Below are 26,245 nucleotides of genomic sequence, written 5' to 3'. Positions count from 1 at the left end.
TCTTGCACACAAAGTGCATTCTCCTCAAAGGCAGGATTAAATCTACACGTTATAAATGAGTGATAAGCATATTGTCTAGACTAGAAGGAAAATAACCTCCTGTGCTAGGCATATAAGAAGCCCTCTAAAATTAAATAAGTATAGCACATCAGTATATATATATCTACTATTCAAGAAAGGCTAATGCAGCTTGCAGCTGTCACTGCTGAAAACATTTCCTTACCTCCAGTGCTGTTAACAGAAAGTCGTACAGTCCTCCTTGATTGGTGGGGTCCATCAAGTCTCTGATCAGATGGATTTCAGCTCCCAAGTGCTGTATTCTAGGGAAAAAAGAAAAAAAAATAAGAAAAAAAAAGTTGCAACTAGAACAAATCTCTGCGCCCTGGTGTTTGTGGGCACATGTTTGAAATTAGATTATGGGGAGAAGGAGGCATGGCTCCATTAACGATTCCTTGGGCATCACCTTGATCTTGTGGAAGCTGAGTCCTTAAGGTAGCCAGCATGACTGGATCTCAGCAAAGATGCTCAATCATAAGAAAATGTCAATGCCTTCACTTTTCACAGTCTCTCTTATTCCCCTCCTCTCTCATCTACAGTTGAGAAAGCTACTCAGCAAACAAACCTGCATCATGCAATATGACTGCAGGGAGGAAGAAAAGAAGAAAAAACGGAAAAAATCCTCACTAAATCCCAAACTACTGGATTTCATGGCCACAAGTTTAAACATTTCACCCCTTTTTTTGTAGACCAAGGATGTACAGGAAGTCTGTCAAGGTAAATTTGCCAGGAGAAAAAAAAAAAAAAAAAAAACAAACCAAAAAAAAGTAGTCATTTAATTCTCCTGGATGTAAGCAGGAGTTCCTGCAGTGAGACTGAAGGCAGCACAGACAGAGCCTTTTTGACATGGTTAGTGTTCAAGACCTTCCTCGCCTCCAAACTGAGTCACAGTGCCCCATTGAGAATGGAAAATCGAAGATGTGTGATGCATAGATGATGCCTTGAAGGCATCAACCATCAGCCTTCAAAGGCTTCATGTCCCTGTTTTCTACAGTAATCTGAGGTGCAGGTAAGACTGCATTTCCCATGACAACCCGGAACAATCCTCTTGGCTAAGAGGGGGACACTCAGGAAGTCCCTAGCTCCTTGCAGTCATGGCCAACACCATCACACCACAGCCAGCAGACAGTAGCACACAGAAATACACCTCAGGGAAAAGCATGTTTAAACTCCAACCCCAGTAAACCCCAGTTTTTCATTTAAACTATTTAGCCTGGAAACGTGGCTGTTCTTTCTCTGATTGAGGTAACTAACACACAACAACGGGACCGGGAAATGAAAAGTTTCCACTTACTTTGCTCGGGATACAACATACATCAGTAAGGGCAACAGGTCGTCCATGGGGAGCTTATAGTCCTTCTCCACCACCCGGGACACTGTGGTCTCTATCTCCTCATACGTATTCTGGAGGATCACTAGCTTTTCCCGGGGATCCACCGTGGTACTGTCGGTATGAAAACAGCCATGTCAAAGATGCTTCCACTACACAGCTAAAGAAATAAAGCAGCAGAACTAAAAAAAAAAATTTAAAAAAATTCAGAGCAGACTGTCATACTACAAAAAAAGTCCATCAATCATCTCAAATGGCTGCACCAAAAAGGAGTCAACAAGTTTGTGCCAGGAGGCATCACCAGGGTGTAACATTATCCAGATGGGCCTTGAGCCTTCCCAAATCCTGAGTATGACCTGCTCACCCTCATGTCAGTCTTTCATTTTAGACAGGACTCACCTGAGTCACAGTCCCTCAAATGAAAGCTGAAGAGCATGGGTCGAATTACTTCAAGTAGTTCTATCAAGGGGCTAATACAGCTGTCAGATCTATGAGGTTGGGTTTTCTGCCCATAATGTCCTGCAAAGGTACACGTAGCCTGTGCTGCCTTCCTCAGAGGAGAAGCCACATTGATTCTCACCCGGACTACTTTACTTAGGGACCTGATAGCTCCTGTCTGATGGATCCCACAACACTTCCCTGCTCCCCTTTAACTTCCCACTTGTCACTGCAACACCATCCCCTAGGCTGGACTTCAAGCCAATAAACCAAGCTGAGTGAACTCCATTTCATCAAAGTCAGATGTTGTGTAGGAATATCTCTGTGAAATTAAGGGGAGATATTAGCCAGGGGAGGGTTTTGTTTACACACAATTGATGCTGTCTTCATTATTACTTTTTTTTGGAGGGGGGGGATTCTGTAGAAGTTACTATTTCTTTTAAACAGAAATATCACCAAAAAAACCCACTTTTCTTTAAATAATCTTGCAGGCTGACCCAGAAATGCTTTTGCAAACAGGTGTAAATTTATGGCATCTCCCAGAAAACAGAAAAACCATGGTTGTCAGTCAGAGGTTGTGGACAGTAACTTACATCAGTTTCTGCAGACACTCGGTGGCAGACAGGAAACACTTGTCTTTGATAAGGGACCGCCTCTGAAAGGGAGACAAGGAGCTGTGCCTCTGCAAGAGCATCTCTCTGAGAGGCACCACATGGCTCCTCAGCGCTGGACCCAAAATAAGCATGTTTGCTGCCCATAAAGGAAGGCAAAATAAAGCTGTTGTAGACAGTGCCCCTCTGAACACACTTGGATGTCTACAGTGCCACTCTGAACACAGATGACCTTGAAACAGAGCAGAGCATTACAAAGCAATCCTATGCAGACCTCATATTCCTATCCGTGGAAATTCACGTGCAGTAGCTACAGATCATAACTAATCAACATGTGTCATTAGGTTCTGATTTCTGAGTGCAGTCTGCCCTGTGGTTACTGAGGTGACACTCCATCATTAGCCAGCACCAACGTGTAGCCCCAGTGCCATCTCGCTGGCACACCAAAGCTAGCTCTGAGTGTTCTTACCTGGTTGGTTGTCAGTGTGAGATCTTTCAGAGGCCAGAGGTGTCTGAAAGGAGATCACAGAGAGGAGATTTAGAAAGCAGATGTCCACATCTTAACTCCCACCTAAGTTTTGATTGTTTTTATCTCTTTGTTGAAGGTGATGCTAGTCTTGTAGGTGCATAAGGCTGAGTTCACTCCTCTTCATACAGTGCCACAGGTAGAACTAATTGCTTAGGGTCATTAACCTGAGTGTAGCGTTCATTTTACTCACAGATGCTCCTGTAACAATCAATGGAGAGTTTTGGCACTTTCAGTTCCTCTCACTGAGTCTAGACTGAATCAAATTGCCCAGTTGAGACTGGGTCTCCTTCCAACCTGCTTAAGTCCTTCAGCTTCAGATGACGCTGTGCTGGAAAAGCTCACATGCCTCTTGAGTTCTAATCATTGGTCCTCACATATCACTTCCAAAGATGGATCTAGCTGCAGGAATGGATGAAGGAAACATCTGGCTCCACAGCCTTTCCCCTGACTTGAGACTGCGTGGCTACATTGTTAGAGCAGGTACATTGGATGGACTGTAGCCCTTTCCAAGACACATTTATAAACTATCTGATTGATCCCAAGTTGGAGCAAACCATTTGCGTGCTGAGCTAGAAAACAAGATTTTTGCTACACAAAAATGAAAATTAGTATAGATAATAGCAGCTCTCCACTAGTCAATGTTGTCCTCCCAGACAGTGTTGCAGGCACTCCACCACAGGACTTCGTTTGGCAGACTAGGAAAAACTGCAGTGCTACAGCCAGTGGTGGACCCAGGAGCAGGGTGTGTGTCCTGTGCCACCAGAGCTCTCCCTGGCTGCCACCTTCCGAGCTGGGGTCATGGGGTTACATGCTGGGATGAAAAAAAATGTCACTTACTTCTGCACATCCAGAAACTCGAGCAGCTTGATGTCAGGAAACAGACTTAGGTCCACAATGCCTTGGCAGTAGAGGTCATCTTCTCTTTCATGATAGAGCATGTAGAGCATGAAAAGCTCGGGGTAGAAGCAGGGCAAGATCAGCGGCAGGACCACACTGCGGGCGTTCTGGTCACTATGGCAGAGCAAAGCAAAGCGGAGTCCTACAGTGAGACCTACATCCCCTGAGGTGCCTGAGAGCCCCACAGCACAGAATGGAAGAGGCAGCTCCTGAGGCTGCAAGGTGTTCTCCTTGTTCCCCCCTCCTTCCCCCACATCTGAGTTCAATGTCACGGCTGGGCAGTAGTGACCTATATAACACTCATGCATGTGCCCACAAGCTGAAGATGCAAGTGCATCTTACGCTGTAGGACAGGACAGGGTACTGTTTCTCCACAAGTTCTCCTTGGTCACTGCAAGAAACCAGGAGCATCAGAGACTGATCTCCAGCTGATCTTTCTGCACTGTTTCAGCAGACCACTTGTTATTTCTTACGGGACAAAGACCAAATAAATTCAGCTAAACCCCTTTTCCAGCTGCTTACCATTCCACCAACCTCTTGGCTTCATTCAGCCCATGTGGGGATTGCTGCAGATCACAGCAAAAAAAAATCCAGACCAAACAGGGACAGCTGAGCAAAGATGCTTCTTCCCACCCCCAAAAAACCCTAAACCTGGGATCCCACAATAATTCCTACCTTCTTATTTCTAGGAACATCATGTCTTCTACCACCCACATGTCTTCTACATTTCCCACACTGTACTCCCTGTTTCCAGGCCTGCCTTTCTCTCAGTGCTGGCATGGAAGTCACCTTCCCCGCAATGAACAAGTTCCTGTGACTCATGCAAAGCAGGTGGTAGTCCTGGGACCGCTCTCTCACACACAACCATGCTACTGCACAGTAGCTGGTGTGAGTAATCTCACAAGGCCGTGCACCACACACACCTCCAACTCATCGCTTGATTCTGCTACAGAACATGATCAGAAGAAGTTGCTCTCATGCTTCAAGCAGAACTACTGAAAGGTTTGTGCTTGGAGAAGTGTGGGCGCTGAACCTGACTCACACAGAAAATACAATCAGTTCAGCACTTAATGTGTTTTAGAAGACACACCGTATGTCCTGGCAGCTTAAAATTAAACTAGTGGTGACACATACCTCGTATCTCCATCCACACACTTTGCAGGTAGTTGGCCTTTCTGTTCCAGTGCCAAATGGAGCAAACCCCTAAAAGAGCAGCAGAACCAAGCTTTAGTTCCCTCCCTCCTTTTTTTTTCTTAAGGTAATTTGTTATTCTCAAGTGGGGAGCTCAGCTGTCCCACCATCAAGTGTGATGTTAGTAAAGCTCTCCGTAATAATTGCTGCTGTTGTGCTGATGTTCGAGTTTTGCTGTCTGAGGGCTTTCTCCATTACGAGCAGAAGGTGCCAGGAATGAATAAATGTTTCAAAAATCTCTATAGCTTCTGAAGATTAGGGTGGTAACTCTGGAGATCCTAACTGTGGTCTGCATTGAACACCACCTCCTTGTATTCTCACTCAAGGGACATGAGGTTTCAGGACCTGTCACACCAACCAATTCTCTCATTCATCTATGAACATTAGAGGATGTTTATACTCTGAAAAGTAGCTCGAGTTTGTCTTGATATTTCCAAGCCAAAATTTCATAATCTTAACATGGGGATTAGGGAGACGTTGCCTTTTTTTTTTTTTTTGGTGTAGAAGTATCAGCCTAGGAAACCGAGCCAGAGGCGCAGCAGAGTGAGGGGGGTCTCCCTCCCCACCCTGCATGTGAAAGGTCTGGAGACATGAAGCAGCTTTCCAAGGTGTGCGCTGAGCTCAGAACCTTTACGTGAACCAACGCTCAGGTTGTCAGCCCCGTTGTCCTGTTCATGGACAAAGCTCTGATGAACTGAATCAAATCTGACTCGTTCCCATCAGCTCTGCTGCTGTTCTCAGACTTCTCTGGGACAGACAAACCTCTCGCCATAGAGCTGGCAGCCTTCCTCGAGCATACAAGGCTACACTGATAATAGCAGAGCTTTTATCCAACCTCTTATTGTTAAGGCACCCTCAGTGCAGCTAGGGGCAGATTCCCCACCTCTGCCTACTGGGGCATCTTCTCTTAAACTATCCAAACAGCAACAGGACCCCAATCACGCCTTGATCTCGTCCTTGTTTATCCACAGGCACAACCACACAAGCAAACCACCTTGGTTTAGAGTCACTACCCACAGCAGCCGAGCCTCAGCAATGCACTCACACTGCACAGCCTCGACTCCGGTGGAGCTGAGATATTAAACTCAAACTGTTTTTCATTCAAACATGGATATCAAACACCATTGTTGTGTGCTCTGATGTACTTTGCTGTCTTCGTTACTTAGTGAGGTTTCTTGTTCATATTTGTGCTTGCCCAAATGAAGTCTTATTACGGGCAACAGCTCCTTGAGCTGCCATAACTCAGTGAGACTCCATCACATTACAGCCCCTGGGTCAGGTACTGAGCAGTGGGCATAGTAAAGGTTTTCTAGGTCCGTATGACCTCAGTTACTGCAAATAACTATCTGGCACCATTCTGAAGTAACTGTGTCAAGCAATATGGTGTGAAATAAAGCAGCCCCGTCACCTTACAAGTGATCCTGATGATCTACTCCACAAGCCCTCTATGCCCAGACCCACTGGAAGGACTCAGCATGCTTCACTTACTGGTAAAACTCCCATATTTTCTTTGCATAGTACTTGACTTCCTCTTGTGCCATAGTCAGCAGGTGTCTGTTGGCCCCAATCCCAGAATATGTTGCCTGAAAAGCTATCGTCAAGGCCTTCAGCAGCTTTCCCAGTGGGTGCAGGGAAGACTTCAATGCCTGCATGATAGAGGAAAATTAAATTTTACAAGCCAGCCCTTGCCATTAGTAGAGGATAATACTGAATGGCCACCCAACCTTCTCTTGTCAGCAAAGGAGAACAAGCCTAGAGGTAATCAACTATAACTTTTGTCTATTTTTGCTGCCACAAGCCCATTCTCCTCCCGGGATCGAGCAGAAATATGCTTGGTAGAATTGCTGTTGTGAAGAGATTTCCCTGTGATATTTAGAGAGAAAGAGCAAAGGGTGCTTCAGGGGAAGGCTGGCTGAGTGAAAAACAACCACTGAGAGTGCATGGGAGTTTCTTAATCATCTCCAGCGGCTGGTTATTCCCTGACACAGCTTGAGAACCAAGAGTGAGCCAAATTATTACTTCCTGGCCTGTACAACTGTACACAAAATGAGTGTCCAAAAAGTGTGAAGGATAACAGTCTTCTTCACAAGCATAGGCATTCACACATAATTTACAGAAGGCTCTCGAAGTCACTGGCAATGTTATATGTGCTGACAGAAAGTTACTACCACCTGTAACTGTGTCTGGTGGACAGACATGGATCACTGTGGTTTTAAACTTTACCTTCTCTAAATAACTGTGCAGTGACTCCAGTCCCTGGTGCTGGGCAAGCTCTTCAAGAATATCTTCTCTCCTCCAGGATACATCCTCAGTCCCTCTGAAAAGATGAGAGGTGAAGACGGAAAACTACACAACAAAGCACTGGGATAAATCCAAATTGGTATTGCCAGTAGATTCCAAGGGGACAATAAGGCTATTAGAACAAATGAATTTTTCTTTACCCTTTTCAATCGAACTGTTCCACTGGCTCACAACACCTATGACTATCTAAATTCATCACCTTCGGCTCCCTTTACAACTGGCCTGGGTTGCATCCTGCACATGCCATATACTTCTCTGACCTATTTTAGATACTTTCTTAAGGGGAGGTGAGTTTGCTCTGCATCAGCTGATGAAGTCAGCTAGGTTTCCCTCAAATACAAGAGCAGCCAGCGAGGACTGGGTCACAAGTAGGTGCTTACGTTTAATCAAATTAATCCCATTCAAATTTTCACTGATAAGAATCCGTTTCAACAGCACAACCTTAAATTCAGGCTTAAAATTCATCCTCTTGCCTCACAAGCAGGAACAATTGTATAATGCTTGGGTTATTAACTTATCACGTAGCACACCCTAGCATAAACCACCATCCTCTCCACACAACTGTCCTCCTCTGTTGCAGTGAGGGCATGCAGTACTCATACCTTTGGCAGAAGAGGTATTCCTGAGATTTCCGCAGCTCCTTGCTTGTTTGTATGTGGAACCCTGTGAAAGACTCCTCTGTTTCTTCCTTGCAGCCAGAATGAATGAACTCCAGGAACTGGTCATAGATTCCTTTCCATCTCTTCTCCACTGGGAACTCCTCAAGGCCCAACTGACTGCAAAACATAACATGGCACTAGGCTTTTCTGCATCCCTCCTCAATTATTTCAGACTTCACCTTCAAATACGGAAGGCTGTCCGGAATCAGATAGTAACATAAGAACTGTGGGAGCAGAGGAAGATGGCACTGCCTAACTGGTAATTCAATGAAAAGCAACTCAAGTCTGTTGTCCTGACGACGAGGTACTTTGGGTGAAGAAAAACTCCTGGTGCATGGAACATCAATAATCTCAATATTTGCTGGTGAACTATCACAAGCTTTCTGCTCCATTCATGGATGTTTCTAAATACAGACTATTTATTTGAACTGAAAGCCTGCGGAAGAGACTGATAGCAAGAAGACACTTGAGCAACCACCACCAGTAGCTATTGCTGTCTGAAAAACACAGGAGCTGTTTCTGCAGCAAGATACTCTGATGGACTGGAAATTAATTGAACTGGGTTTTGCAAGAGGAATTGCCCTCAGAGGACAGGCAGCTGCCTTTCCCACTGGGACTGCCTCATTTGGGTCAAACTGGCTGAACACAGATCCTCCGGCCTGGCAGCCACAGCATCCCTTTCTTTGCAAGGTTAACCCCCGAGGATAAGAGTCTATAGCAGAGGATGTGGCCTCATAGCTTTAGATCAGGTACTCCTGCCCTGCGTTTGAACCATTGCCTGCCAAAGCAGCGTCAGCACCCCGTGAAGCTCTGGTCCTGGCTCCACAGCCTTCCTCCACATAGCTCCAGCTCAAGCTTTTCAGAGCTTCGTGCACCTTGCATCACTTCTTGGTAGCTTTCCTACCTCTACAGTATCAGCTGGTAGTATTCCTGCAGTAGCACAGAGGGACAGGAATGCAGCAAGTGATGCATTTCAGCAGCCCAGCTTTGCCTGTACAGCTTCACACCGGTCTGCGTGTATACACAGAAATGTGTGTGTGTGCGTGCACATGCACAAATCACTGAAAATGTTAAGCCTTCAAAAATCTCTCCAGTCTGAGGATGGGAGTATCTCTGGGTAGATGGTGGCAGAATGGGAGTAGAACATCTGTTTTCCTGCTTCTTATGTGGCATTAATGTTATATAACAAACTGCTCTCCTTTCCTCCTTCTACCCTTGCATATAGACCAGTTTTAGATCCACTTTTTCAGCAAGGACTGCCTTAATCCCTGTAGGGACTGAGCCAGTACCCCTCTAGGTAGAGTCAAAACACACGCTATGCGCCGAGAAGTCAGCTCTTGTTGCTCACGCTTTGGTTATCCTGTCTTCCAGCTGCTCGCTCGACGTGTTCAGGATGCCGTGCGTCTGGAGGCCCTGGCCTGATTTGTTAGTGAAGGTTCCCTCCAAAATGAAGCCATTGGCAAATGACAGCTTTCCCTGCAACAGAGAAATAAAGGGTTGTTCTGCCAAGATCTCATTAGGGAGAGGAAACAAGCTGGACCACGATCTCAAATTCTCTTTTCAACAGAGCCAGCTCCCGAAATGGCGACTCAGAACAACTTCCATCACAGAGGTGCACACCCTCAGCATCCAAAGCCACAGAGCCGTTGTGGTGGCAGTCACTGCAGACAGCCCTTGCTGTTGGGTGACATCCAGGATTCTGGAGGGGAAAGACTGCCACAATTGCCGAGTAAAGCATTTGCATTATACTTTACAAATATGCAGTATCTTCTCTGAGTTATAAAATCTTCTGGCTGAAATCTGACAGTTATTTCTAACCTAGAGCGAACACATGAAACTTCAATTTCTCCTCTGTTTTTCCTCTGCTTGTTAAAACCACAAGCAAGTTTGGCCTCACAGGTAGGGGGAATCATATGATCTTCACCATAAATGCTTTCAAAATGTTTGCTGCTACCAAGACAAACCTTAAACTCTCTGAGGCAAATACAGAAGACATGCAGTAGCTTGACTCAAAATTAAAGGGTTTAACTAAATCAAAGCCAAAGCTAAACAATATCGTAACTAGTCTGGCTTTGAATACGAGCCTGAAATCCTCATTGCTAATGGCAGGAGGCACTCCATCTCTAGATAAAGAACAGATTTTTCTAGACTAACCACTAAAACTAAATATTAATTTTGGAGGAAGAAATATCTAAGCACTATAATCAGCCTCTGCAAAACCCATCCCAAGTCTTCTGGCTGAAAACGATGATGACAAACTCTTCCTCCCATGACAAGTCAGTAAATGACAGGGCTCATTCGCAATCATTACCAATTGTCTATTTTGACATCCCCTCAGCCTGATAAAACCACACACTTCCTCTCGGACTCATCACGGATTTCTGTAACGAGCTGGAGGACTAGTTTTCCCTGCAATGGGGCACTTTATGAACACTTTGACCAGATATCTCTGTTAAAGATCAACCACAAAATGTTGAATGTGTCAGTGCAGTGTCCAGATTGTAAAATTAAGCTTCCAAAATTGCTCAGCTGTGTTAACATCTTGGTTATATTAGTGCAGTGCTGGTACTGCAACTCCATCTGGTTTATACATCATTTCCTGTGTTCCCAACCACTACAAAGGCTGAAACATTTATTCTAAGAACATTAAAGCATCCCAACTGCAGCTGAGAAGCACAGCCAAAAATGCCCCACAAAAAATAAAAAAATAATTAAAAAATGCTCAATGTAAACAGTAAAAACCAAAACAATGCACAAAGCCCCCAGCTACTTGAAGTCTCTCAGCTGCAGCCTTCCTTCTGTGAATGAGAGTGACAATAGAAAAAAAAAAAATAAAACACAAAAAGCAGGAAAACGTTATTTTCTGAGGGCCTAAGGGAAGTGGAGTGGGAGGGTGTGAACTTTGAAGATTAATCCAGCAGCCCTTCTGTAAAGCAAACAACTGTATAGAAAGGCTGAGATGAAGGAAGTGCTCACCTTTCCGACAAATGTTAGATCTTCCGTGAAGTTCCCTTCATAGACTGAGTCATCTTCCAAGAGCAGAATCCCAGAACCCTTCATTTGAAAGCAGAAGCAGTGAATTCAAGGCATTAACTTTCTATCTGCTCAAATTCATTTAGAAACAGCCACTGGCTTGGACTATTTATAGGCTGCAGATTCTGAGAACCTTTTTGAAAGCCCAATATATCATCGCAATGCTCAAGAGCAAAGCAGGGAGGTGCCCCAGAGATAACCCGTTATGTGTCACTGCACAGAGGATTCCTGGGTGCTCAGGAGGTTTGCAGCAGTCCTAGTCATTCATTTCCTTAGAAGAAGGAACAAAAGGCAGGCTCCTGTTCTAGGAACTATCACCAAGAACTGTCATACGGGTCAAACTCATGGTCCTCCTAATCCTATGACCTTTAGGTGACCGCAGCCAATTGTGTCACTTTGCAACACGATTAAGAAAAATGACAAAGGCAGCTGCTATGTAGAATTAGCTTTGTCCCTTGCTGTGCAGTCAACGGGGCTTTAATGAGCTGCTCCTACAGCATTCATTAAATGACTCGTTCCATTACCTCCCAGCTCCCAAGGCTGCTTACAGCAGCACACATTTCAGAGAAGGAGCACTAAGATGCGGAACAGACACAGGATCATCTACACCAATTGGGAAAGATTCTTGGGGTTTAGCCCGTGGTTTGGGCCCAAAGGTTCATACGTACCCGTACCAGCCAGAAAATGTGGTCACTTTTAGAGCTGTAACACATTTTCCGCTGGAATGGTTTTCTTGATGGAAAGTGCCCTTTCTGGCAAAAATAAAAGGTTTCCAAGGGAAGCTTCTTGGCCATACCAATTTTCCACTAGGAAAACCAAAGTGACTGCTCCCCACCTGGAAGCCTTGTGAAGTTAAAGGAACCTCTGGCAGCTGGCAAACCAAAAGGCAGCTTTATTTTGGTTCCCCGCAGATGGAGGTTTTATGGAAAGGCATTCTGACAAAGTTTCCATGCTAAACATTTTGCCCTAGTTTGGTGAGAGGGGAAGGGGTTGTTTGTTTTTTTAAGCGCGTATTTTTCATGAGAAGAAATGCTTTTATTTCCAAGCCAGGTCTAGCGATGCCAATCCTTTTTGCTTTCCCCACCAACATCTAAACCTTCAATGAACTGGACAGCCAACTTGTCATAGGTAAGCTCACATTGGAAAAGTAAAGTCTTAATGATCTTTAAGATAGATGTAGTATCTTATATAACTGTGCAGTACTTTACATATGAGTTCTTGGCTGTAATTGTGACCTAACGGTCAGCCAAACAGCCAGACCTATAAGGTGTCTTAGCATGAGTAAGGAGAAATGACCAGTCTTACACCTGGTCCTTAGCTGGACCTCAGGAAGGTGATAAGAAGAAGACTCAACCTAGGTCTTGTTCTTCAAAAATATTATTATGGTAAAATATCAGTGCTTAAGTTTTCTTGCTTTCTGTTTTCCCTCAAAGATTAATTACAAAGTGAAATCTTACGCTTGCTTTTGATGGAGAATTCCACATCCCACCGATCTACAGAATCCACTGAAAATGTGTACTTACCACCATTTTATCAGCTTGAAATGTCCTTTGATAGCAGACACCTGACTGGGTTACTACAATGCCTTGGCCATGTTTGTGATCGTCGAGCCATGTCCCTATGTATCTCTCCCCTCTGGAATCCAATAAAAAAAACAAATTATGTTTTTTCCCCTGTTTTCTTAGATTTTAGTTAATTTGATATACTGAGGCTAGTTTTACCTGATACAACACTCCATGCAGCACAAGTGGCAGATGTACTGCGAAAAACTCAGTTCATATAATGCTTCCCCAGGAGTTCAAGCCTTGCAGCAGAGGTTGAACACATCCGTCCTTCCTCCCCAAGTGTGCTGGTTTGGGCTGGGATAGAATTAATTTTCTTCATGGTAGCTAGTATGGGGCTATGCTTTGGATTTTTGCTGGAAACAGTGTTGAAAATTCAGGGATGTTTTATTTATTGCCGAGTGGTGCTCACACAGAGCCAAGGGCTTTTCTGCTCCTCACTCCACCCCACCAGCGAGCAGGTTGGGGGGCACAAGTCAGCAGGGGGGACAGCCGGGACAGCTGACCCCAGCTGACCAAAGGGATGTTCCATACTATATGATGTCATGCCTAGCATATAAAGCTGGGGGAAGATGAAGGAAGGAGGGCATGTTCAAAGTGATGGTGTCTGTCTTCCCAAGTAACCGTTACTGGTGATGGACCCCTGCTCTCCTGGGGATGGCTGAACCCCAGCTGCCTGCTGGTGGGAAGCGGTGAATAAATTCCTTGGTTTAGTTTGCTTGCATGCATGGTTTTTGCTTTACCTAATAAACTGTCTTAATCTCAACCAACCAAAAAAACCCACTTTTACTCTTCTGTTCTCTCCCCATTCCACTGCGAGGGGGCGTGAGCAAGCAGCTGTGTGGGGCTTAGCTGCCAGCTGGGGTTAAATACGACTCCAAGTCTCCCCGTCAAAACCTGAGGCTTTACCCCTGCCAACAGAGGGACAAAACCGTCAGACACCTAAAGCCACCTTTGACCCATGCCACCTTTACCTATCTTTGTCTTCCCAGACTCCATATCCATTCTTCTTGTCATTTTCCCACTGTCCTGTGTATTTAAATGGATGCTCAGCTGAGAATTTCTCCAGTATCCCAAACCCTTGACGTAAGTTGTCTTTGAAGTAGCCTTTGTAGACCATATCATTTCCATACCTGCAGGGCAGCAGACAGACAGGATTGAAGACTGTGACTACCTGACAGCTCCTGTTGGAGCAGGAAGCCAGGAAAGTGAGTAATTAGGCTCATCTGCCTGCTAAATATTCCAGATACTTGACTGGTAGCTCTGGAGCTGGTAGTTGTTCACTTTTAGGAATGTGCATCACCTGAGCTAGTCCCTCCACCTATAGCTTCCAACATTATCCAAGGACACTGCACTTAGGCTTGCAATTGTCCTGGGAGAGGCCACTTAATCCTTGACCTCTCACCAGCCAGGTCACTGTGACCACTTGTTAATCCAGAGCAGGAGATCAGATCCAGGGGGAAGCCAGATTTGCCTTCACCATTCTATGGTCACCACCTACCCCTTCTCCTGGGCTCATCCCCCTAAGAAGAGCTCCCCTGAGCTCTGTCCATGCTGGGCCGCAGATGTCCACTGCTGCAACAGAGAAAGCCTTTACACTAAGCAGAGCTGTCTTCTATAATTATCAGCGTGCTCTCCTGTTTGACACCAAAGACACTAGCACAACGCTACTCAGTTGGCTCCAGGTTCCCTAGAGATTTCTGCGTGTCCTGTACTCTGAGTTTAATTCATACATAAGGAGCAGAACATGCAGGTTTTAGGAAGGAAGATGACCTATCCCATAGTAAGCAGCTGGAAAGCTGTGGTCTTTCCTCTGCCACACTTGGCACAAAGGTTAAGTATGTGCAGTAGCAACCAGCAGTCCACGCTTCATGTTAGCCAGCCCATTTAGCTACAAGCCATGTCTGACCTAAGCAAAGATGAGGATGCTGTTTTGCTCACTGCTACACAAACCAACCAAGCTGGCCCTGTCCACTTAACCCCGCAGGCTGCAAATGGAAATGGTTTATACCTACAACCTGCTAAGCAGGCCTCCGCTGCCATTTCTGACATTCTACATGGGAAGTAGGTGGTGGGTAAGGCTGGGACACCACCATGTGCCCACAATACAGTGCTTTACAGAGCAGGCTCCATCCGCACTCCCAGCAGTGCTTTGAGACACAGGTCTGCAAATGGCTGTACCCATCACTGTACTCACCAGAGCATTTTGGTGAATAAATGAGAGGAAACAAGCCTCAGGCTCCATTTCTTAAGTTAAGCTCTGGGCTTAAGCTCAGAATTTGAGTGAGCAAAAAATGGCAGCTGGGGGAACCAGCCCCCTTCAGCAGTTCAGGATAACAGTTATGACTCCCAGATCATCATAACATCCCACCCACCATTCACGAGCCTATTCTACAGAAGATTTAGCTCAGACAGCGTGGCCAGGGGAGACAGAGAGCGCCGCATGTTCCACCAAGTCTGTCCAGGACTGGTGGTGCACCACACGCTCTCTGCTTTGCAACCACCAGCATGAATGCAAAATTACATCCCCACCTGTAAGGCACAGAGGATGCTATGTCGGGTAGTTACAATGGTCACAGCTCTTACTATTCTAATCCTCAGGAGACTCAGGGCTTCTCAAGAAGCCATACTGCCCATCTCCGAAGCAAAAGCTGTTGCCTGAGTTACCCTGGGTTTTACACTGTGACTGAGCCCTCCGCACTGAGGTGCAAACGTTTCACCCTTTAAACATGTGGAGTCCCCTTTTTCCCCAGAGTTATCTTTGGGTTTTACTTACTCACAGATTCCATAGCCTCTCATCTTGCCCTCATACCAGTGGCACTTATAACAGTCATACCGGTCTTCAGATTGGCGTGGGACAAGGCATATTCCAAACCTACAAGGTGCATATGGCAGAGGTCAGCACGGCCAAAGGCCACTCAGTTGTACTGGATGAAGTTTAAAACTAAGGACTTTCCAGACTCCCCAAGCTGATTTACGTGGTTGGGGTCAGCTTTACCTCTGATGTTATTTCCAAGTGTCAATTGACTTGGTCTAAGGAAGAGCTCATCCATCTCCTTGTGAGCTGCAATCGTAGTTTCTCTTTTCTTCTTCTACAGAACTACTTTCATTGTTGGTTTTCTCCCCTCTCTACCACTTCTCCAATTTAGGGGCCAAGTTAGGCTGCCAAAGCAACTGCTTTGGTCCAAACAAAATGTCTTCTTAATCCTGACACAAAGTATTTGAGATATCTTTTTCCCTTCAAAAACCTAACTTATTCTAGAACTGCTGTAGAAATTAGAAATCTAAAAGCTTTACTTTAAAAAAAAAAAATTACAAAAATAGCATTTGAATTTCATAGTACAGTTTCTTTCCCCTGAAAACTCCCCATTTAAGAGAAGTTTTTTAAGACACCTAAAAATAACTTCAAGGCATTGCATATGAATAAATTCACCCAGATTTAGAGATCAAAGGTCAGATTCATCCAGCTGAAGGGAAATGTCTGCATCTGAACTGGTCATCTGCCCACACTTCTTTTATTGTAGTCACTGTGAACCACTTGCTCTAGGTTACAATGTACTGAAGCTTAAGTCAGGTGTCTAAAACAGGTCAGATAACCTGGCCTGTAACAGCAAAGAGTCCCCCTACAAGATGTCACTACATCTGGGAGGAACTGTTTCTTAGCTTATTTGGAATGCAAGAATCTCCCTGTTTTTCAAGGCTTACCCATGCTCCAAGCCATCTTTGAAATCTCCAACGTGGTTACGTCCATCACGCCACTTCAGTGTCCCCCTGCAATTCAAAGCAGGCATTGACACAGGGGAGATCGCCAGCAGCACTCACGGCTGCAACAGAGGGTGCCAAGGCACAACCTAGAAATGGCTAACATCAAAGCGTTTGTTTGGGGGACACAGACACACACGTTCTCCAGGCACCTCTGGGACTCTGGTTTGCACTATAAGGATTTAATACCATAATGTTTTCATGCCCTGGAATGAGAGGGAAGAATCCTCTTCCAAGTTCCCTAATTGCAAGAGCATTTCGTAGAGTTGCTGGGTCATCAGTTTAGGACCTTGCACATGATCCTTTTGTAATTGCAGTGCAGCCTGTGATGAAGCCAGCCAGCGTTCCAGCATGGCACAGCCCATAGACAGCATAATGACACCGCAGTCCAGAACTTCATTGTGCCAGGCACTATGAAAACAAAAGAGACAAGCACTGGCCTAAAGGGATCATATCTTTCCATCTCTGTTGTGTGGGGGTTGCAGAAATGATTACACAAGGTAAAGAGTGCAAATGAGACTGGAACGGTCAATGTGACACTCAAATTACTGCATGGCCATGCCGGTTGTGAATGCATCCCCCTCCCTGTCTGCCACCCCACCCCCACCCACTCACTGTTTTAATTCTTTTGTCATCCCAGACGCAGTCAGCTCCCTACAGATTCCCCAACCAGAGACGATAGAAGATGGTGCAGTGCCAAAACCATGACATGTTTGTTTGACTTTCACCGAGGCTGTTGCTTTAAACACCTACAGGAGACAGGCTCTTCTCCTGCTATTTACAGGGAAGTGGTCAGATTAGTTTTAAGTGGATTTAAAACAGAATTCCTTTTGCTTTGCTAATACAAATGCTAGCAAAGGAGAGCAAGCCAGAGAGAATGCCTGCTTCAGCTGTGGTGATGGTTTAATCTACTTCTCAGTGGGAGTATCTTTCCCACACCAGGTCATCAGCACCGGGACACAACAGTGTCAGATGAATACAGATGAGTTTGCTGAAGAGCCCTGACTCATACTGCTGCAGCTTTCTGCTCCTGTTCTTTGCCATGCCAGCCTCTCCCTCAGAGGTGAACAAGCCACCAAGCCCAGCTTTGCTGCTCTGTAACTTTGTATTAGCAGCAAGTCACAGAGAAGAGTAATTTCAAGAGTGGAAAGGAAAGCCTAGTAATTAAGCAATTAAAAGCCCAGGTATTAAAAGCACGTGAAGTCACTTAGTTGTGCCGCAAATTTCCTGGGATGCCTCAGTCACATCATTTAATCTGAAGCAGCAGAGCTATTTATTAATCTCATTTCTCCAACCCTAAGACAGGAGGAGATGGAAAGCAAGGAGAGATGCTTGTCCCTCTGTGTCTGCGCACGGTGGTTGTCAGATGTCTGCGAGGAGTGCAGGTACCAGGACAGTGGGGATGATGTGAAGGACCGAGATGCACGGCTCTGCTCTAAACACCTCTTTAACCCTGTTCCAGGGCAAGGCACTATCTCTTCCACATAAGATTCAGGATTAAGCTTTTAATTTTGGATATTCTCATTATTGTAAGGCTCTTTCAAGCTAAGTCTCCGCTTCCTTTCTCCGTCAATAGTGACTGTGAACTGTGTAAAACTCAGAAAGTATAAAAGTTCCAAATCAGCCCATTTTGGTGGCTGTGGAGGTAGGTCATGATTCATGTTTCTTCACAAAACCAGAGACTGTGCTGTATTCTGTCAAAGAGATTTTGGTTGGCACCAATTAACCTTTGATTTACAGACCATTCCCTTTGGCAGAGCTCACTCTTAAACTTCAGTTGGATTTAGTGAACAGTTCTCATGTTCCCAAGAAGTGCATTTGAGCCTCGCCTGTATTTTTTTTCCCCCAATTCCTTTCATAATAGTTAGGATGTTAAAATAGATTTTGATAGCACAGGATAAAGTTTTTCTCTCATTTACAAGGAAAGGCTTTTAATCAGATTTTTTTTTTTTATCATGACAGTGAGATTGTATGTCTTAGGCTGAGTCCTAGTTGCAGGCATAAGCCCATGCAGCGCCTTCAGCGTGATCATTGCCACATTATCAGGGGCAGCCTCTGTAGTTGACTGCATCAACCAGCATCACTAGCGAGCCCTCTGGAAGCAAGTGAGGCAGGAACCAGAGAGGACAGCACACCCTGGGAGACCACCAGCCCAGAGCCTGTGGCCCAGGCCCTCAGTGTGGGATGGATCACCCCATATCCACAGCCACTCCGTGGCATCTGTACCTCCAGCTGCTCATCTGCTGGATCTAGACAGTGCTACACAAAGGCATCAGGGCCATCTTTGCATGCTCTTGCTTAGGAAAGGGGGGGAAAAAAGGCTCCTTACTTGCCATGCGGCTTTCCCCATTGCCACTCGCCCTCGTAGGACGCGCTCTTGAACCTGCCCTCCAGCCTGAAGACGTAGGTGAAGAAGCGGCAGGACGGGGGCTTGCTGCCTTCACCAGTCTCACCCCACAATGGGAAATCCCGCTTCCCATTCAGTGCCTGGCGGACAGCCTGGTTCAGCTTCCACTCCCAAACAGCCTGGGGGCAGAAGAAGAGCAGTGCTGGACTACCGAGTGAAGAAAGTGTAATAGCTCCCAACAGGAGCTACTTCAGGAGAAGCAGCAAGAAGCTGGTGGGTTCCCATCAGTTCTGAGCCATTCAGCTGGCTGGGCTGGTGAGTTGTGGCCCATCTACAGCATCAAGAGCAGGTGTTACCTTGGGTCCTGCAAGCTGGATATGGCACCAATGCACAATGTTTCCACGTCATTTAAGCCCGACTCTCACCACCACTAACTGGCCTTGGCACAGGACCATGGTGATGGGACTGTGTTGCCAAGCTCTGCAGCACGCACTGCTGTCCAGGGCAAACCCACGTCCAGCATTTGGATGTTTTTCACTTACCATCAACTGTTCAAGCCACCTCTGGCCAACAGCTAATAGAATATTGGCTTGACAGTGGAGAGATTAAAAAAAAACCAAAAAACAACAAACCCCATACTGCTTATTATTCTGCTTTAAATAATAAAAAAATAGCAAAAATCACAGCAGAAAGGCCTCAGCAGCATTTCAGCAGGTGCGGAGCGCACTAATCTGTCTTCTGATCTGGAAGCTGAAATCCTGACGCTAAGTGGCATTTCAGCTTCCACTCAGCACTCAACGTTTTACCCCCGTCGCAGAGCTGCCACCCCCTCTGTGCCGGTCCCCTATTTCAAAACTGGGTAACCAGGATTTCAGGCAGAACAGAAACACCCTGCCCACTGCTAACCTTCATCTGTGGGTCTTTGGCAGAGAGAAGGAACGTTTCTTCTGGGGTTATAATGCGGAGTCCATACCTGTGAAGCAGAAGGCATTATAGAGACTGTGAAAAACACATTTCTCAGTCAAACAGCAGCTCCTGCTCTTCCCATTCCTTTTCAGAAGCTAGTGGTGCTTTTGCAGTCAGTTTTATCTTCTCAAGAGGGACTCAGCTCATCTTTGTTCTCAAGGTCTGGAGGCAAAACCATTTTAATCAAAATCGATCAAAAGCAAGCGATGCCTATCCAAGCTACTGTGATCCCAGCTGGGCAGTGCTGCAATTACCCATAGCCCAGAACCAATCCCACTGTGTGGAAAAGATGGGACAAAGTTTTGAATCATTTTCTCAGTTCTGCAATCAAGTTGTACAATTATTTTTTTTTACCTCCAAGTGGAAATTTTTCACTTACAGTCCTGGAGCTGACTTCTCCCTGCAGTTCTCATCTACCCACACAAGCTTCAGATCAAAGCTCTGAAAGCTGTTTCCCTGGAATAAAAGGGAGAAGATGTTCCTGTTATTGGTGTAAACATCACACATTGCCCCCACTTAGTCAATGCATTGAACAGCAGAGCAAGACTCGCAGCACTGTAAATTCCCTCTTTTATGGTCCACACGTCTGTCCCACACTACAATGACAGACCTTGAAGACTGAAGAAACACAGGAGAAGGAAGAAAGTTCTTAGCGTAATGCTTACAGTTGGTATATATAATGCCATAATGCCATAGCTACAACCAACAGAAACAGACCTTCTTAGACAGCACTTGTCTCTGCAAGAGTTTCTTCCCCATTACATGACAAACTCCCAAAGCATCCCTGGCACCCAGTATGCCGTAATCTTGCTTGTGATCTATCTAGGGTTTGGACTCCAGGCAGCCAATCGCAGCCCAAAAGCACAAAATGTAAAGAGTGGCTATTTTGACCTAGCACACCAAACAGAAGAAACTAAAACAGTTGAAATACCCGGTAAGACTGCATTTAATATTATATCTCCCTTCCATGTCTAAAGTCCAGATGCCCACACTACAGAGCTGCTGTCTGTAAGGATGTAGTTGGCCAAGTGTAGGTACTAGCACTGTGAAGTTCACCGTGAGTTAATCAGCGATGTATCTAAACAGATTTGGGGGAACAGGGAAGGGTGGAAAGTTCAGATTTCCAGCACCAGAGCTCTCATCAGCAGAGCCCTGCTAGCCACCCAAGCTAACCAGTTCAATCCCAGACCAGTTATATCTCCCCAAGCCTCAGTAACAGTCATAGCAGCAGATGAGACATGGTGGGAACTGTTGACCAGAGCTGTCTGCAATGTAGATATCTCCGTGTAAGCTAGTCACTCTGTGCTTTCAGCCTAGACAATGGAGTCAAGGACATGATTCAACTCATCCTAATTTTGGCACGTAAAATAGGTCAGATAAACCACACCCAGGCAGCGCATGTCTCTCTCCCCTGACTACAAAGGGAGCCTGGGGGCACTTGCTCACAGCCAAATCACTACAGTGCTAAGAAACCTATAATGTAAAGTCGGGTGAGACAATCACCACCCTATTTCCTCAGGCCAAGACCCTGCAAGATGACTGGGAGTGCCCAGCATTATCGCAAAGGCTCATGTTTGGAAGAGCCCTTGAGATGGATCGGCTCATGAAGCAGCCGTGTGTTTGGACACCCGAGGGGCTGGCACAAGACTAAAGAGCAAGCAGAGGGAGGTGCATATGAAGAGAGCCCTGCTGCCCTGCTTGGTTACAGGTGCTGTCAGTCAGAGCAAGCCAAGCTGGACATAGTTAACATGGTGCGGAACAGCTTTGAACACACATTATTCACCCAGCTATCCACGGCTGTAGACACTCCCTGTCTGCCCTGCACCCAGGCCCCAAATCCCTGAAATAGCCCCAAGAACACCTGCAACTTCTGCTCCCGTGCCACTAGCAGAATCAACCACAAAAGATCATATTTAGCCCTATGCACGAGTGCTTACAGTATAATAACTTTGACCCAACAGGCTCCCTTTGAGTAAGCAAGGATGGAAATCGATAGATTCATATGCAGGCATGAGCCTGGGTAACTAGAAGGTGCCTGTGGTGGCTGGCTAGCACACATTTACTGGGGAAAAAGCTATGTGGATGCTCTTCTTTTCTTTCTTCATTTGGCCTTCTTTTATTCTCCGGTGCAAACCACAGGTGCATGGATCTGAGCCAAGCTTTTGCCAACAGCCACAGTCTGCTATATTTTCAGTTTCAAAGGAAACTGAATTTTACTGTCGTTTATCTGCGCTGCCCCTCCAGTCCCCCGGAAAGCCTGCAGACATACCTGAATTAGCACAAGGACATCGTCAAAGAGCAAGATCCGGTCAGATCGATTCATGCTGGAAGAGACAGGAAGATTTTTGCTATCTTCCAGCAGCCTCCTCTCAGGGACACAGAGCATATCCTGCAGAGGGAACAACAGAAGTCAAGATGGAGGGTCAAGAGCATCAGGAAACATCAGGATTTGGGAGAGGGCACACCACCGAAGCCAACAGCTCCTGCAGAGACCATCTGACTCGTGGCACAAAATGACAGTGACAGCAGAACTGGACACAGCACTCTAAAGCACCCAGTGACCATAGGGTTTCTTCAAGGCTTCCACTTGCCCTTCTTGATCTGTGTTAGATTTCCTCCATGGGTAAGTAGAAGTGTAAGACCTCCAAAAGAGCTCCCCATCAAACCACTTTCTACATCTGTGACTCACCGTGAATTTGTAGCCCAAGGATTTCCATAAGGACTTGGTAAAACAAGCTTCATCCAGGACTTGGCTGATGAAAGATTCCAGCTTCGCATATTCCTTGATGGCACTGGTAACCACGTCCTTTACAGAGCTCTGACAGAAGAAAACAGGGCTTGAGCTTCGGATGGCTGTGCAGGACATCTACTCTCTGGGCTACAGCTGCAGGAAAACCTCAGCAGCTCTGAATCTAAAGGGCTAAGAGAGCTAACCCCCAACCCTCTTTGCAAGGGAAGCATCCCAAATCCAGCATCATCTCTGCCACCAGCAGAAGTAGGAAACCTTAGGCCAGTTACCTGACCCACTGCAGCTACTCTGTATGATGTGCAGCTCGTACTGCGCTGGAGTGGCCGATTGCTTTGAGACCTTCAGGCGGGCTGTACCCCACTGGTGCTGGTTACCACCACTCCAGCTGTCCACTGGAAAACTTTTTCCTTCCAGCCTGCTTTGGATTCACTGATACCACCACAAAGCCCCACAAACCCTGCATAAGGTGTTAGCACAAAGCAGTCAAGTAACACCACATAAAGCTTCCTACCTCTTTGAGAACCTCATTCAGCTTGGTAAGGAGCAGTATATATTGCTCAATATGGTCTCGGATAGGTTTGTGAAGGACAGTGTATAAGGCCAGTGACATGGAGGTCTCGGAGGTGAAGTCTGTGAGGAATTGTTTCAGCACTGTCTTATGGTGCTTCCAGGCTTCACTGCAAAACAATTAATTAGGACAAAGGTTCGTTAATTGGTTTTGCTGCAAATTGCCTTCCAAGCTTTATAAGCTACCGCACTCACAGAGAAGGTATAGAAAGACTTGAAAGACCAGGAGATAACATAGCACAAATATATTTGCACGCAAACTAGGCAATGAGGCAAACACGAGCTCCATCCATCCCGCCTCCAGCCCAGTGGTCTTTCCAAGCAGGGACCCCAGAATACGGCACGACATCCAGCATGGTTTGCGGCCCAGGAGGGTGACTCGGATAAAGCGGCTGTGACTCTGCTCACATCTAGTGCTCATGTCCTCGTTTGCTGTTTCCACGCGACTCTGACTGCACATGGGACCAGCAGTGGAAATTTCCTGCCACATCCCCACATCATCCTTCCTCAGGTCCCACCCCCTACCTGAACCCCTGAATTTCAAGTTTACAGGCATCCTCTCCTACAAAAAGGGTTGTGCATGGCTAGAAAGAGATGGAGAGAGATCTGTAATGGAAACCTTTCACCAGCTGCTGCCGTGGTCTCAGAAGATGGCAGGAGCAGCCAGCACGACCAGTTCAGAGGAGAGGCAGCTGGAACCTAGATCACTGCAAGTGCGGTGCTCAGTGCTGCTCACTCTGGTTTAGTTTCTTATGCCACACAACATCCCTGGGTTCCTATCAGCCCCTTCAATAAGCATCTTTCACCCCACTGACCTTTTGCTCTTTGTGGCGTGTTCAAAGCCGTGGACTACAACGTAGTTTGCAAAAGTGACAAAATACCTGTTGGCAAGAAAAAAAAACAAAAACCAAAAAAACAACAAACAACACAGGTCACCACAAGCTGAGTTAGAGATGCACATTCGCTATGAGGTTTAAGTGATAAAGGGAAGAAGCTCATTTGAAAACTTCATGTCGAGTCCACTTTTCCAAGGGGGCTGTAGCTACTGTACTTCTCCCCTGGCTCACTCCCCTTCTGTCCCCTTTCCCAGCTCCTTGGTTTAACTGCCATGTTGAGTTTTGCACTGGTATCACTATGGGAAGTTTAAATCATCCTGGCATTTAGCATAAGCAGAAACAACCTTGTGCAACCATCCTGGAAAGCAAATCTACAGTGTCGGAGCTTAAGGTATCAGCATCGGAGGTATGAATTTCTGCTGGCTGAAGTGAAAGTATCAGGTCTGTATTACTGATGGTAAATTCAAGTCAAGGTTACACACCAATGTATCTCAGCTCACACTAGAGGGAGATCAAGGCGTATTTTGTCAGCAAATACCACTCTTCCTTCCAGTAGTGTTTTCCGATACCATGTATAAAGTCCAGGCTCACTACAATTTATTCCATCTTTCAGGGACATGTATTTACTGCTGATTTTCACGTCCCTGGACAGTGGCTTTGCTTCCTCCTACAGCACTCCAGTAAGCCTGAGACACTGTACAGAGGACTGCACAGAGAGAGTCAGCACAAGTAGGTAGGAACCAGCATTTTAATTTATTTATTTTTTTTTGCATGACACCAGCAAAAACAGGTTTTAATTTCATGAGGGGAAATTAGATCTTAAGATATATATCTCCTTTGTACCATCTGAAACCTCAGCACAAGTTTTCATCTTTTGTATGCCTTTTTAATGCAAACTGGTTTTAATTCACTGAATCAGTTCCCAAATGAACAGCACGCACTGCTCCAAACCCCGTTCACATACAGACAAAGTCTGTTGTGCGCTGCTTTTTAAAATGATGCTGCCCAAGTAAAACCAAAACAAAGAGTAGTCCTTCCTTCCTCCCTCCACATGCATAAAAACCACCAAAACCAAGACTGGATGAAGAGCAATGTTGAGGAGACAGCCCATCTCCTATTCCTGTACGGGTGCCAAGCTGCGCAGGCAGCACCAGCCCATCTGGCAAAAGCTTGGCCACATTTATGACCCACGTAATAAATGAAGGATTGAACGCTGTCTGATCTTTATGTCATCTCAGATGCCCCATGAACCATTTTTCATGGTAGGACATCAACACACAGGTTACACACGCTACAGTGCTTTAGGTAAACATTTTATTTTGCCTTGCAGACAGATGGGGAGCAGATGTAATTCATTATAGAAACAGCAATAGGGCAGTATGTTTTTCACCTCACACTACATCCATCACTTGCTATCATATCCCTTGCCAAAAGCACAAAAATGTGGCACAAACACATAACATGAACTGTGCCTAGTGACGACATCTCTCCTCATCCCTAGGAGTCCTTTAAACCTGCTTGTGCACACCTTTCTGTTACTGATGACAGCTCAAGCTTCACTCTCATGAATTACTCAGGCACAAACTCTACACCTGGCCTCTTTCCATTTTCAAGATGCATTTAAAAAAATGTATTTGCAAGAAAAAATCCTGCCTCTTACAAGCGTGCTTGCAGCTACAACAAAAGCTGCTTACCATGCTGCCTGCACAGAGGCTATATTCTGTAGCACTTCCCTGACCTAACCACTGAGGACTAGTGGGCAGGACTGAACAAATTAATTGCACCAACCTACCAGTTAATAAATTTAGTCCCTTACGCTGCTCCAAAATGCTTCTGTACTTACTGGATGTAGAGGTTCAGAAACAGGTCTCCTTTCCAGACAGTGTAAATGTCCTGGATGCAGAATGACTCGGAGGTGCTGCATTTTTGTTTCAGTCTCCGGTAATTTTCTTCTGTCAGGTCCCAGAGAGCTTGAAATCGATCATTCAAGAGCAGGAAGAGCTTAAAGTTCTCCTTTCCTTTCTGGTCACTAGGCTCTTTGAGGAAAAGGTGGGGGGAAAAGGCCATCAGAAAGCCTGGTCTCCAAGAAATCTTGTAGTAAACATTGCCTGTCTATAACACCCAGCCCAATTTTTCAGTGTAAAGCACACATATTCTTACAGGAAAACTATGCCAGGGTGGAAGGAGATGATGGTTGTTTAGGATTGTGTCCCTGTGAGCAACTGCATGAGCTACGGCTTCATCCTCCCCATTCCCGCAGGACGTGGTCGGGTCAGCCTGCCAGGCTCAGCCCCAGCTCAGGCACAAGCATCGGCAGAAAATTTTCTGCCCCTGACCCGAAGGGCTGTCCCTGGTCTCCTTGGAGGCTAGACCAGAAAGGCGGTGACAGGAAAGGAAACCACCCCATGGG

At 45.9% G+C, this 26,245-nt stretch overlaps 1 protein-coding gene across 3 annotated transcripts in view; it reads right to left on the bottom strand.

Moving 5' to 3' along the window:
• Nucleotides 1-26,245, bottom strand: part of ALS2CL (ALS2 C-terminal like) — a 48,441-nt gene that overhangs the window by 1,397 nt on the left and 20,799 nt on the right. For all 3 annotated transcript variants that reach the window (XM_080383103.1, XM_080383104.1, XM_080383102.1), the window contains exons 3-25: nt 25,679-25,871; nt 23,815-23,880; nt 22,944-23,109; nt 22,373-22,501; nt 21,953-22,072; nt 20,063-20,139; nt 19,624-19,690; nt 18,700-18,896; nt 16,314-16,379; nt 15,385-15,483; nt 13,583-13,741; nt 12,570-12,681; nt 10,990-11,067; nt 9,362-9,489; nt 7,957-8,130; nt 7,277-7,370; nt 6,542-6,699; nt 4,997-5,065; nt 3,803-3,976; nt 2,906-2,948; nt 2,419-2,480; nt 1,352-1,501; nt 224-320 (exon numbers count right to left, since the gene is read on the bottom strand). In XM_080383103.1, coding sequence (XP_080239229.1) covers nt 224-320; nt 1,352-1,501; nt 2,419-2,480; nt 2,906-2,948; nt 3,803-3,976; nt 4,997-5,065; nt 6,542-6,699; nt 7,277-7,370; nt 7,957-8,130; nt 9,362-9,489; nt 10,990-11,067; nt 12,570-12,681; nt 13,583-13,741; nt 15,385-15,483; nt 16,314-16,379; nt 18,700-18,896; nt 19,624-19,690; nt 20,063-20,139; nt 21,953-22,072; nt 22,373-22,501; nt 22,944-23,109; nt 23,815-23,880; nt 25,679-25,871 — 2,678 coding nt within the window. The remainder of the gene's footprint in view (nt 1-223; nt 321-1,351; nt 1,502-2,418; nt 2,481-2,905; nt 2,949-3,802; nt 3,977-4,996; nt 5,066-6,541; nt 6,700-7,276; nt 7,371-7,956; nt 8,131-9,361; nt 9,490-10,989; nt 11,068-12,569; nt 12,682-13,582; nt 13,742-15,384; nt 15,484-16,313; nt 16,380-18,699; nt 18,897-19,623; nt 19,691-20,062; nt 20,140-21,952; nt 22,073-22,372; nt 22,502-22,943; nt 23,110-23,814; nt 23,881-25,678; nt 25,872-26,245) is intronic.

Source organism: Falco punctatus (assembly GCF_963210335.1).
Source record: "Falco punctatus genome assembly, chromosome: 4".
Classification (NCBI taxonomy): domain Eukaryota; kingdom Metazoa; phylum Chordata; class Aves; order Falconiformes; family Falconidae; genus Falco; species Falco punctatus.
The sequence above is the reverse complement of the archived record's forward strand: the minus strand, read 5'-3'. Positions and strand labels throughout refer to the sequence as shown.